This window comes from Rhinatrema bivittatum, chromosome 1, assembly GCF_901001135.1.
Source record: "Rhinatrema bivittatum chromosome 1, aRhiBiv1.1, whole genome shotgun sequence".
NCBI classification, from domain to species: Eukaryota; Metazoa; Chordata; class Amphibia; order Gymnophiona; family Rhinatrematidae; genus Rhinatrema; species Rhinatrema bivittatum.
The window spans coordinates 240758601-240772614 of record NC_042615.1 but is presented as its reverse complement, the minus strand read 5'-3'; the positions used below and the strand labels follow the sequence as shown (position 1 = coordinate 240772614).

At 42.0% G+C, this 14014-nt stretch overlaps 1 protein-coding gene across 1 annotated transcript; it reads right to left on the bottom strand.

Annotated features, from left to right (window-relative positions):
• Positions 1 to 1182: 1182 nt before the first annotated feature.
• LOC115086748 (fatty acid-binding protein, liver-like) lies at positions 1183 to 13229 on the bottom strand. Its single transcript, XM_029593039.1, has 4 exons — positions 13075 to 13229; positions 12160 to 12326; positions 10763 to 10855; positions 1183 to 1318 (listed from the first exon to the last, which is right to left on the bottom strand). The coding sequence occupies exons 1-4, from the start codon at positions 13139 to 13141 to the stop codon at positions 1268 to 1270; spliced, it is 378 nt and encodes a 125-aa protein (XP_029448899.1). The 5' UTR covers positions 13142 to 13229; the 3' UTR covers positions 1183 to 1267.
• Positions 13230 to 14014: the final 785 nt, after the last annotated feature.

Genomic DNA, 14014 nt, shown 5'->3' with positions numbered 1-14014 from the left:
GGACACTGATAAGTTCGGCATCCATTTTCCTAACCGGTGGACAGCTGACCGCACGCGGGCACCCGTTATCAAAGGGGCGCTTAGGGGCGTGCATGCAACCCTAGCGCCTCCTGACAACGCGACCCTTAATTTAAACATTGCATGGCGCCCCCCCAGGAGTTGTGCCTGGAGGCGCATTAGGAAAGCGGACACTGAGGTTTCAGCCTACTTTAATTGCATCGGCCCCTTGTATGTCCTGATGTGACATTTACTCAGTCAATATTGGAGCATTTGAAATTTCCCATTATTATTGTGAGTCCACACCATTCACAACTGGCCCCCAGAATTGGTGGACAAGTTGTTCCTTCCTCTCTCTGCTCATTTTCCATGAATTTCCATGCGGGTGTCAAAAGGACTGAGTGCACGGCTACAGTGAACTAATGCAGACAGTTTTTTGCCCTTAACACCTTGCTGTGTTGTTGCAGTTGTCACTCTTGCTGCTGCTGCTGCTGCATACTCTTTGCACCCTGCCATCTATCCTGGTTCAGCTCCTTGCGTTCAGTACCTGAATGTAATCTGCTCTGAAATGCCGAAAAGAGGAATATAAATCAAATAAAGACTGTGAGAAGTATCTTGTTGTATCACTCTTGCAACCTGGCCTGGTCCTCTAACCCCGGGTTATGCTAGGGTGTTTGGGCTCTAAAACAAAAAAATGCTTTAAAAAAGAAAAAGAACAAGGAAAAGAAAAGTTTTCTTCTCCCACCCCATATTTCTCCTAGTTCAGCTACCCACTACTGCCCAGCTTGTTCCTGGCTCTCTCATGGTGCCTTTGAGAACTCTTGCCACTGCTGGTACCATCTTGCCCCTCTCATAGTGCCTTGGGGTGTTTAGGCCACTGTTTGTGCTGCTTTCTTGATGCTTTGGGCTGTTCATACCTCTGTTGTTAGTGTCCTTTGCCCATCTCAAGATGCCTTGGGGTTTCGATGCCACTGTATTTGCTGCCTTACTCCTCACTCTATGTCTTCGGGAGTTAATGCCGCTCTGTTCTCTAACTTACCCCCACTCTGTGCCTTGGGTTGTTTATGCCACTGTGCTTGCTGCTTTACCCCTCACTCGATGCCTTCTTGCCTTGGCGTGTTGACCGCAGTGCTTGCTGATTTACTCCTCTTTCAATTTCTGGGGGTGTTGGGGCCAGAGAATAACCCAAAGATTTTGATTTTCTATTTTACAAATTGTATTTTATTGCACACATTTTACATAGTGAAAGGACAGGAATACATAAACAGGTCTAAACCCTCTTGCTGATCCTCTCGCATTTGATGTCTCCCAATGTCATTGTCTGAAAACAGAAGGAAGGTACACATTTTATATTTACATTGCTACATCTGCATTAAATAGCAAACATTTTCTGAAAGCCCTACTCATTCATTATTTGCAGCAAAAACATTTTAAAACATTTCTTCTGTTATTTTTATAGCCATTTTTCTTCCCTCCCTATTGTTTCACTCTTGTTCATGGTCTCAGGACAACTTCTCATGTGAAATATAAATACAGAGTAAGTTTCACTTATGTGTTTCTAATAAAGTAAAAAACAAGATGAGCTTCATATGCTGCTCTTACACGAAGACATTGGAAAGTGCAGTAGATAAGGAAGGGTCTTATAAGCCTCTTTGTATCTCCATTGTTTTTCCTCTTTATGCTCCAGTCACTGACAGCTAATTGTCTGTAGAGTTGCATTGCTATTGTGGTATGCTTACTAGGCCTGTAAGATTGATGTTATACACTAATGGGTACGTGGAGGGTGTTTAAAAGTTGATTGTTCCAGCAGTATTGAATACAAGGAATGAAAAGTGCTTGTTTGCATATGTATAAGATATCCAGACTGCATTAGGGTCACACATCAGTACTGTGAATGAGTCCATGTTCTAGAAACAGAATGCATATATCTAGTATATGTGAAATTTTGTAGATGTGAAACAGCTAAAATGTATGTAGTCAGTACATGTGAAATCATTAGTGCTCTGGTTGCAAACAATTCTTAAACCATTGCTTTTTGTCAGGCCCTTGTGGCTCCACCCACCCCGCAAGGGATCACTTTCTTACCTACTAAGCCAGCTTTCATGACAAATTCCACAGACCCAGCATCTAAATCATCATTCGGTGGGGCCAAAGGTTAGGGTCATACGGTAGGTCTTCCTTAAGTATAATTATACACTGTTGATTAACCTTCTCCCAGAATGCAGAGATTACTGGGCATGCCCAAAAACAATGGTAGAAGGTGCCCACCTTCCCCCGGCACTTTAAATATATCTTAGATGTGCTTATCTTTAAGCTGAAACGCCCCCAAAGGGATGATAAACGACTGCCACATAAACTTATACTGAGTTTCATGCAGAAGGTCATTGTCTACAATATATCAATTATGCAAAGGAAACCATTCTTAAATTCTGTGAGAAAGTCGGAAGGCATTCCAGTCTTTCCATTTCTTGTATAAACTCAGTATAGAATCTGTCCCTACCATAGATATCAGACGTTTAGAAAATATGGCTACTGAGGGGCATTGTTTGTCCCTTAAGAATAATAGCTCCTGTATGTTTTTGGAAGGGGTGGTCTCCTGAAAGACTAGACGACTGCTATGAACAAAGTGTCACAGCTGTAAATAAGCATAAAAGTCGGACTTTGGTAAGGCAAATTGCTGTTGTAAATTTTGAAAACTAAAATAGATACCCGTCGCTGACTCAAAGAACTGATAGATATAAGTAAGACCCTGCAGATGTCACCTTTTAAAGACCATTTCCCCCATACCCAGTTGAAAGATTTTATTATCTGCTATAGTTAACAGGGATGTTACCCGACCCGAATGGTGAGCCCATCTGCACAGCTGTAGCCAAGTTTTCCAACAAGTTCTGATAAGCAGATGTGAACGTAGATGGGACGGTACAATGGACTGAAGTGAACGTACAATGGGACGGTACAATGGACTGAAGTTAAAGGCAGGAACTCCATACCAATCTAAAAGTTGCTGATACGGCATAAAATGAGAAGTAGCAAAGAACCAATCTCCCAGATATTGCATGTTGCAGGCCACATTATAAAGAAAGAGGTTTGAACAACCGAGGCCTATACTGAGGCTGCCTCAGTATTGACAAAGGTATCCTGGCCTTTTTCTCACATCACAGAAAAAGACTAAGAGCCCAGTTGAACATCTTTAAATCCTGTTTAGCTAACCACAAAGGTACCATCTGAAAAATATAAAGCCACTTGGGTAAAATTACCATTTTGAAAAGGTGTATCCTGCCCACTAAAGAGAAAGGCAAGGTTCTCCACCATTCAAAAGAGGCCATCATGCTAGCTAAAATGGGTCATATGTTGGCCTTATAGACAGTGTCCATATCAATCGGTACTTTTATACCCAAGTATTTCATTTTTTAGTCACTCATTTCAAAGGAAAGATGCCTGGCCACCGATGCCTAACATTGTTGCTAACATCCAGGGCTTTGGATTTATCTTGATTAATTTTTAACCCTGTGAACCCCCCAAACTGCAACTGAAAGTCGAGCAGCACCAGTAGAGAATGAACAGGTTGAGTCAAAAAAATTAATACGTCATCTGCGAAGGCAGAGGCCTTAAGTCCCTATCTAGGACCTTCACAGCCCTTAATAAGCGGGTGCTGCTCAATCTTCCACAGCAGCAGGTCAATTGAAAGAATATAAAGCAGGGGTGATAGAGGGCACCTCTGACGTACCCCTCGTTGCAAGACTATATCTCCTGACTGGTACCCATTAACAATAATGCAAGAAATTAGTTTGTTAAATAACAATTATATGTACCAAAGAAAATCCCCTCGGAAAAAAAATGGTGGAGAACCGAAAAGAGATAAGTCCAGGACACCCGATCAAATGCCTTCTTGGAATTGAATCCAATGGCTAAAGCAGGAGTTCCCTGACATTGACAAAGTTTCATGACTGTAAGAAGCTTAATAATATGACAGTTGGCTTTCCTTCCTTTAACAAAGCCTACTTGAGTGTCTGGTATTATGAAGAGTAGTAGAGCATTGAGACTATCTGCCAGAACCTTCACCAAACTTTTTAGGTCACTGTTCAATAGGAAAATTGGGCAGTAGGAAGAGGGAAGAAGTAAATCTTTACTCGGTTTTGGTAACACTATAATGTGGGCGCTGTTAAAGTTCTTTCAGAAAGTATCGTTTTGCAACCCATCCAGATAAAAATTGGTTAGCGGCACCAGTACTTGTGAGCATAAAATCTTATAAAAATCGTAAGAAAAACCATCTGGTCCTGGGGATTTATTCAGTTTAACAAAATTAGTGGCCTGCAACACTTCATAAGTCTGGATCGGTTGGATAAGAAACTTCAGCTGAGAGTCCGAAAGGTTTGGTAGTGAGAGATTGTCAAAGAATGCTACTTCCTGGTCAGATTCTGGGGATCTGCCTTATAGAAAAAATCATTAAAAAGTCTAAAAACTTCGCAAATATCTGCTTTTGAGATACCAGAAGCCCCTGGTGGTTTCTCATATGGCCAATAAAAAGAGAGCTAATAGCAGAGCGAACCAAATTGGCTAGGGGTTTCCTAGCCTTATTGCCAAATTTAAAGAAGTTATGATCTGCGACTTGTAATGTCCGCTGAGCTCGTGATTGAAGTACTGAATTAAGATTAGCAAGAATATTATAATAAGCAGCCCTATGTCTGTCCGAGGGGTCGCGTATTAAAGTTTCTTTGGCCATCTTTAGTTGGACTTCTAGCCGTAATATTTCCCCATTTATGCGTTTATTTCTAGATATTAGATAGGAAATGATTTCCCCCCTAAGAACCACTTTGCCGGTTTCCCAGTACAGTTGAGGGGTGCCCGCATGCTGCTTGTTATGGGTTGCGAAATCCTCCCACTTGACTGTAAGGAATTCTTTAAATTCCACATCATCTTTTAAATAGTTAGGTAACTGCCAGATACACTCCCCTGGGCCCCCATTCCCAAGTAAAAGAATAATTGAGACTGGCGAGTGATCCAAGATTACCTGGGGTTCAATATCCGCCCTAGAGATAAAAGGAAAGGAAGAATGGGAGACCAATATATAGTCAATACGGGATAAAGATATGTGGGGTCTAGAAATGTGTGTGTAATCCCTCTCTTCAGGGTGTAAAACTCTCCAGACATCCAGTAGGCCTAAATGCCAACAAAAAAAAGCCAAACCTCTTTCTTTATGACTTCCTCTTATCAAGCTCATTGAGGATTTGTCTAACGAAGGATCATGTAGGCAATTAAAATCTCCTACCAAAAGCACTGTACCTTGCATTTGAGTCAGGAGTGTATTTAAAATAGTTACAAAAAAGTCATGCAAGTACTCATTCAGGGCATAAAGATTGCAAATAGAAACATAGAAACATAGAAATGACAGCAGAAAAAGATCAATCAGCCCATCCAGTCTGCCCAGCAAGCTCCCACTCTTATTTTCCCATACTTATCTGTTTCACCAACCACCAAGTTCAGGCCCTTGTTGGTAACTGTTTGATTCAAATTTCCTGCCATCCCCTTGCCATTGATGCAGAAAATAATGTTGGAGCTGCATCAAAGGTGAAGCATAAGGCTTAATGGTTAAGGGTAGTAACTGCCACATCAAGCAAGTTACCCCAATGCTTGTTTACCCAGACTGCATAGATCAATGCCTTGTTGGATGTTGTCGAAATGTAAATCCTCTTTTCCACATTTATCTCTGCCATTTAAGCAGAGAGCAATGCTGTATATGCATTGAAAGTGCTGTTCCACACCCCTAGAACTACAAATCTCCCCTCTGGGTCTGATATAGTCCTAGAGATATTAAAATTAGCAAACTTACTTATCAGGATGGCGACGCCAGCCTTTTTCCCTTTTGCTGCTGAAAACACACAAGACCCCTCCCACTCTCATTTAAGCTTCCCACTCTCTACCTCCAATAAATGTCCTGTCAACAGGCAATTTCCACATGAGAACTTTTCAGATTTTGTAGTACTTGTTCCTCTTAATGGGAGACCCTATGCCATTGATATTCCAGGAGATTAGCTTGTTCATTTTACCCAGCAATTGTAGATTAACTCAAGCCATTTGTGTGTCTCGCAGATGTAGTGGAAGTTTCCCAGCCTAACCTCCCACTGCCCATAAGGGAAACTCATATATACAGATCAATCTAATGGGCTCCCAAGAAGAAGAACATAGCACCTTATATGATATCTATCCATGACTTATCCCACCCCCATCCCCCCCAAGCAAAAACCTCACATATTAAACATCCAAAATATAATCTATATAACCCTTTTGCCCCAAACCCTCCCCCCTTCCATACTCTTACCTCCCTGATCCCCACACTCCTTGTCCAAATATATCCCCTCACAAAAAGAGGGAGAGGAGTCATGTTTAGATGTGAATGGGTGCCACACACTCAAAAAAAAAAACAACTTTCGGTGAACAGCCCTATGGGCACTGTCATCACTCTAGGCACCAGTGGCTGTAGTCGGAGGCCACAGGACATGACTGCAGAACCCCATGGGCACCATCGGTCACCAGGGACTTCACTGCAGTTGTTCCCTGATGGAATCAAAGGTGAGCCATTCCCATCATAGTTTGAGGGCCCGCCACTTGCAACGTTATCAGGTACTGGAGTGGGCAACGCCATAGACTGCCAGCCTCTACCATATCTTACCCAGAGCACTACTGATTCTAGGGACACTGTCATCACACTGTTTTTCTTCATTCTGCTGGAGTTACTGTGACATGGGTGAGCAACATGTGTAAACGGGAAAGACTATTTATTTATTTATTTATTTATTTATTTAATTTTTGTTTTTTTCTATACCGATCTTCTTGCATTGGATACAAATCAAACCGGTTTACATCGAAACAATTCAAATTGCCTAAGAGCATTACATGGAACAAAGAACTTAGAACAAATTAAGGGTGCTTGTGAGCATTACATAAAAAACGAGGAATATTTAAACATTTGAACATTTATAAACCTTTGTTAACCAATTCTAATACAAAAAGTGAGTAAAAGAGTCATCAATGTTAAAAACAAAATGAAGTGGAAAATCGTCTCTATTACGAAGGAATACTGTGAAGGAGAAAGAGGGCGGACAAGGGGAATGGAAGAAACGGTGGAGGGGCGAGAAGAAAGAAGGTGAAGGCTGGGAGGATATAAGGGGGAGCTAGGCATCTACTCCAAGTGCCTCCAAATGCCTCGGGCAATGGCAGATGTATTCTCCCTGGCTGTGCAGTCCTCAGTCAGACCAGGTTTCTGCCATTGTCCCATCATGATCTGAGCCTCCTATTCAGCTCTGCACTGCACATTGCTGAGGAGTACTGGTGGGGAGGTATCATCACACACTCTGTGCTTTGCCATGGGGCAGTGTGTAGCCACTGACTCTGGCACATGGTGCATTGTCCTTGCTGTGGCTTGGGATTCTACCAACAGGCACGGCGCATGGGACCATAGTTGTGCCACCATCCGTAGGATGGTATACCACTGCATGAGTACTGCTCAGAATGCTTTTACAGCAGAAGGTTTGTGCCTCCAGTTGCCCTCTGCCATTTGGGCGTCTGTGTGTGTGTATGTGGGTGTTTCCCTCCGGGCGGACACATGTTGTATTCCACAGCCACAGGACTGACCTAGGACTGTGTTCCTAGTCAGACTCTGAGGGGAGTAGACATCAAGAGAGTAATCAGGAGTCCTCTCCTTCTTCAGCAGAGGAATGTGTCTTTCGACCTCTCCCATGTCCAAAACTCCTTTTCTGTGGGGAAGCCCCTGAGGCTCTGGCCCTGGCAGGGTTTTCTCTGATCCAGGGCTCAATTCTTGAATTGGTGTGTCTTCTTGGAGGCCATGGCAGAGGACTGGCAGCAGTGGTCATTGAACCGTTTTGGCTGGGGACCTCCCCCATCCAAGGCTGGCTAGCTGCCTGTAATATGTTGGTTGCTTTGGCACCTCAGCAATCAGTAGTTGTGCCTCAACTCTCCTCTAGGGAGTTGAAAGATCTTTCGGGATCAGAAGGCCGTGATCTTATTGCTTCCCTATCCCCTTTGGAAGGGGAGATTCGACGGGGTTCCAGGGCAACTCTTATGGGTTCCTCTCTGAACACCCGACTGCATGCCGATGAGTGGTGTCCCTCGTTCCTCCATTCCCAGAGAAGGGATGGCTCTGCTCTGGCTGGTGTTTGTTCTCGGTTTCTCACCAGCCCCAGGAATTGGTCAAGTGATAGCACCCTCGGGCGTTCTAAGACGCTGCAGGTCTATTCACGAGGGAGCCCATCCATTGTTGCTCCCCGGTAACCCTCAGGGTTTCCTCTGTTCAGGAGTCACTTTCATATCTGCTGGCCTCTGTGGGCATCTTTTCTTAGGGCTTGCCATTGCCAGTCATTCTTGCCTGCGTGACCCTCCTCTGTCAGAAGAATTCTAGTCCATCAAATGGGTGAGCATGACTTTCACCCTTTTGCCATATCCATGGCTGAGGGAGTTGGGGGCCAGTGACCCCACAACAGAGGCACTGCTCTTGCTTGTGGCAGCGTGCAAGCTTTTCTTCCCATTTTTCAGGATCACCCTGTTTGTGGACAGAGGAGTCCTGGGTTATGCAATGAGTGTCCATTGCTGGAGTACATGCTTCCTTGGGGGAGGGGGAGAGTATATGCATTCATGGCTGAGGTAGTGGTACCTCAGCTGGGTGCTTGGTAATCTGTTCCGTGATCTCCCTGGGCCTGGTCTGGTGCCCCTTGGGTTTCCAGTCTGGTAATGAAATCCTGTTCTACTGAGGTTTGCGTAAGCGACTCCCCGGCTTCCCGTCTCCTAGTGGAGTTTTTGGGATTTTTCCCCTGGGGCATTCGTTCTCAGTTTCTGCTGTTCCAAGCAGATTAAGGGCTCTATCTCGGTGAGTAACTCCCTGCTGGATTCGGCAGTGAGTTGTTTGCTTGGGGTTAATAACCGGGCTTTGTGCTTACCTCGGCAATCCACTGGTCTGCCTCCTTGTGCTCTTCGCTCTTCTGAATTCTGGTTGGATTGTCGGTGGGAGGGGAGGACAAGCTAAGGCACTCGTGGTTTATCTTCTGTATACCTTCAGGGTAAGATACACCACATTTTTCCAAATATTTTCACCATGTTCTGGCCAATACTGCCTTTAGCTTTTCTCAATTCTCTAGGTTGTCCAAAGGGCCTTCCTGCTCCCCTATGCTATCCTGTGCCAGGATAGATGTTCTTGACAGATGCTCTTGGTGAGCTACAGGCCTATGTCCCTGATTGGGAGCTTTGGGCTTCAGGTCTGCTTCCAGTTTGGCATTCATCCCCTGAAACCCTTAACACTATCCTGCATGGTCACCTAGGTCTGATACTTCGGCACATAGTGTCTATTCCAAGCCCTGCTGTGATTTGCTGCCTGTTCTACCAAGCAATGTTTGGTTTCTTCTGCCCATTATGCTTACCAGCCAAACCTGGGCACTCTTCTGCAGAGATATTCAGTCCTTTGGATGTCAGCAGACTGCAGTTTTTCTCTGGGGGGCTCTCGGGCCCCAGTTGTTTTTCAGTTATCTTTTAACACTGAGGGAAACCGTGTCTTTCTCTTGTCTATACCTCTGGGTTCTTCCTGTATCCAGGAGATGCTAGACCTACTGCTGATGTGAGGGTTTATTTATCAGGAACCCTGCTTGTACTATTTTCCGTGATGCAGAATTTGCTTCTGCTTGCACTCACATCACTCCTCTGTCTTTTCTATGGTTTTTCTTTATAGAACCCAACTCTTTTCCAGCTTGGAATCCTGATGGGTTGGCTCTCTCACAGGCAAAAGTGAGAGAGGTGGTGCTTTCAGCATTGTGCGGTTTCCCACTTTGTCCTGCTCGGACAGCCTATAGCTAGGGATTCACCCATGTGTAAGGACTACCATCCTGCTTGTCCTAGAAGAAAGCAGAGTGTTTTCATAGGACAGCAGGATGTTAGGGGATCATTTACAAAAGCTTTTGCATGCGGAAAGGGACGTTTCACGTGCGATAGGGTGATCAGGGCGGAGTTGGGGTGGAGTCGGCCCCGGAAGAGGAGGAGTCGGGGCGGCACCGGGGCCGACGCTGCAGTGACATCGCTGGCGGCGAAAGGTAAGGACCCTTATCGCCGCCAGTTTTGCGCTGAATAACTACACTTTTTATGGTGTAGTTATTCGGTGCGAAAGCCAGCGCACCGCAGTGATGCGATTGCTGCCGGCTTTCGCAGGCCCGCCCTCCCCACTTCGCCCCCCATGCCCTGTACCCCGCGATTCACTATTCTCTGTGAGAATAGTGAAACCAGGCCTTAGTCCTCACGAAATCCACCCGCCTCCCCAGGGAGTTGGTTTCTCCTTGTATTTGCTATTTCATGGACTAAGGGACTCTGCCTAGGGGCAGGGTGATGAGTACAGCTGCACATGCTCAGTAGGGCATGTTTGAGAGTTCTAGAATCTTTGAGATCAAAGCTCTGTGCCTGGCTCCATCCAATGTTGTCACCCATGTGTGAGAATTAACATCCTGTCAACCTAGGAGAACACCTATTACTAGTAAGCAACTCTGCTTTATCCATGTTCTATAATAAAAGTTTGAATGCTTGACTTTCTAATTAAAAACAATGTACTTAACACATTCAGTTGTATTGTTTGTTAAATATAATTAATTTAATATAAGGTTAAGAAAAGATATTTATCTTCAGTGGATGCTGTGCAAGGGAGCTGATAAAATTGGGACCTGGTTAAAGTTTTAAATACTGTATTATTTTTCCTTCTATAATAGCAGATACCTACATTGATGAGCATGTCTCCATTTATTTCAGTGACTGACTCGAGTCCTTTCATATTCACAATCAGCTTTTTCTCTCCATCCATTTGGACTACTGTCTAAAATGAAGAAAAAAATAGAAGTGTGAATACTAGCATACTTGATACGGCACCTAATTCAAAAGTAGCATTTTATTTTGTGAAGCGATGAAGGAATCAGTTTGAACCTTTTTGTTCTTAATTTTCAGAATGTTCCTTGCTGTTTAAAGATCCCTGCAGCTTTTTATACCTTGCACACTCCTGCCTTGAATTTCACATTTAACTACACATCAATCACCAAGTGTGACAATACAAATAAGTGTAAATTAACGGACGTGACTGTGCATGTGTGTGTGTGTGTGTGTGTGTGTGTGTACATGTTGTAGAGAAGGCAGAATGAGGGAAAGTAGAGGGTAATAAGGAAGCAAAGAGTAAGACAGGGCCTGGGTCATCCTATAAAATAGCAATGTTCTTTATATTGCACCTTAGGAATTTATATATAGACAGCTCTGTGGTTAAAAGACGACAATTCACTGGCTTCAGACAGCTTGGCAATTTCCAAATGGAAGAAAAAAAAAATAATCCCATGGCTCTGCTCAAATATTGTTAGGCTGAAGACTGTGAGGTAATGTGATATGCACAATAATTTGTAAAAACAGGCTTCCCTCCCAAGAGGACTGTCCAGTGCTTTATCCAACAAAATACTCCTTCCTGACTGCAGGTTTTAGATCAATGTGAAGTTTTAAATCTTTCCCTTCTGCCAAAAATTGTAAATACATCATTGTGAAATTATATGCAACCATATACTCCACTCTAAGAAAAAACATTGCTTTAAGCAGTGATCCCAAACCAGTTCTAGATGTATTCTATTTACTTATGTATTTATTTGATCAGATTTCTTAAATATCTTTCCATAGATAACACAAGGTGATTTACAATAAGAAACAATAACAATTAAAATAAAGTACATAATAAATATATATATAATAACACAATCCATGAAAATAAAGTCACAAAAGAGAAAATATAACAAATCAAATTAACACAAATAACACCAAAAGTATCTGCAAAACAATAAATAACAATCCAAAGCATGAATTAATAAAAATAAAATAGAGCTAATAGAAAATGTACAATACTGTGATCCCTGACTAATTTTTATAACAAAAAACTTGAAGTCAATGAATTTCTCTGGTATAAAGAGGTTTTATTACAGCAGAGTGTGACTTGTAATTAATACTGAACAAGGCTAACTGGTACTGCTGTATACAAGATTTCTATCTGTCATTTTTTGGCTATAAAGGAATTTTATTGTGAAGAAGGACCACTCTAAATGTCAGCTTTATTACCTGTCTCCTGCAAACATTTATGAATGGATTTCTTACCTTGATTGTGTCTCCTGTTAAAGTCTTAATTTCTGCCTCCTTTCCGACAGTAAACTCATTAGTCACAGACTGGCCAGCAGTTGTTATAGTAATTTTAAAATTTTTGCCATTCTGTATAATTTCGCAGGTGCTTTCCTTTGTGTTCTGAAGTTTATCCTTAGGCACACCTAATAATTATAAAAAACAAAAGGTAGGTTTATAGTCCGGTTCATTTACTGCTATGCTTTCCCAGCTAATTTATTATCAGGATGTTGCAGTCTCTGCTAAAGCAGAAAAGTAAGAAACAGTGTAAATGATGGAAATGAAATAAGAATTGAACTGAAATCTCATGAAGGCAGGAAGTTTGAGTAGCAGCAATCTGTTATGAAGTCACAGTACATAGGCTGTGATACTTTTTAAGACCATCAAAAGTGATTGCAGTGCAGGAGCTTTTGGAACCACAAAGGCCCCTTCTAAAATTCAAAAGATGTTTTACATTTTTTATGTAAAACTAGCCCAAAAGAGGCACCATTCTCAAGTTGGTCTCAGAATTGCTCATCTTCACAAACTTTCTTTTTTTTCCTTATGTTATTTACTATGGGTTATGTCTAAAGAATCATTGAATGGCACAGCACAAGAGAAAGGATAATGGTACATGATAAAAGGCTCATCTCACAGTACATATAATATTTTAAGCAGTTTTTGTCTTAAATTATGCTGAAGACAGTAAAAGTGCTATAAAATATTAGCTACCAGTGTCTTTTCTCGTTTTTTTTGTTTTTCATTTCCTACAATTGTTTTTTCACTATTATTAAATTACACATAATATGACAATAAATGCATATTGTACTAATTTTGATTTCAAGATAAAACCAGCTGTCCTGACATGTGTGCCAAACATTCTGCAGAATTCAGCTACAATGAGATGAAACTTACCAATGCGTTCCATCAAAGTCTCAAAGTTTTTCTGGGACTCGAGTTTATACGTTCCATTGAACGGCATCTTGGAGATGCTCTCTGTGCAGCTAGCAGTGAGAGAAGGTGCCTGTGCTTCTCCTTGCACTTGGTTTTATGAGGCCGCTTTACTTTGAAAGCTCAGCAGAGGGTGTATGATGCAATTTTTATGGGCATGTTCAAACAGTAACACAGCTCTTGAGCAATAGTCAGTGACAAATCACTGATTCAAACTTGCTGGATCTTCCTGGTTTGCTACATAAGAGAGTTAAGGAGAAGTTTGTAAAATTAAGACCTTTACCTTATATATTTTGTTTATTTATTTATTTAGGTGTTTTATATACAGTTGTTTCAAGATGAGATCACAACGGTTTACAAAGTCATTGTTCGGATTCTGGGTCAACATTCTCATTTCAGATCAGCATTCACATTCTGCGTTGAGGTCTTATTCATATATTATCTCATACATGGTTGAGGTCTTGTTCATGTATTATCTAGTTTTGTCTATTATCTAGTTTCTTACAAGTTCTAGGTCAACACAACATCATCAAGTATGCGTTAATTAAGGTGCTATTTCATTTCATTTCATTATCCTATGTATCATACTCATAGTGTAGTCTTTTACATTTTATATCATTCAATTCATTTTACTCAACTTACTGATATTGTTTAAAGATCTGATAGTGACATTGTCAATTTATTGGCTTTTATGTTAGATTATAGGCTTTTCTAAAGAGCCATGTTTACAGTTCTCGTCTGAAACACTTTCTTTCTGTTATCAGATGTAGTGACTTTGGGAAAGAGTTCCATAACTTGGGGCCTGCTATAGAAAACATGCATTCTCTTATTTGCATTAAGTGTGTGCTCCGTGTTGTTGCTATTTTTAGCAATCCTTTGTCTTATGATCTTAGGGCTCTCTGTG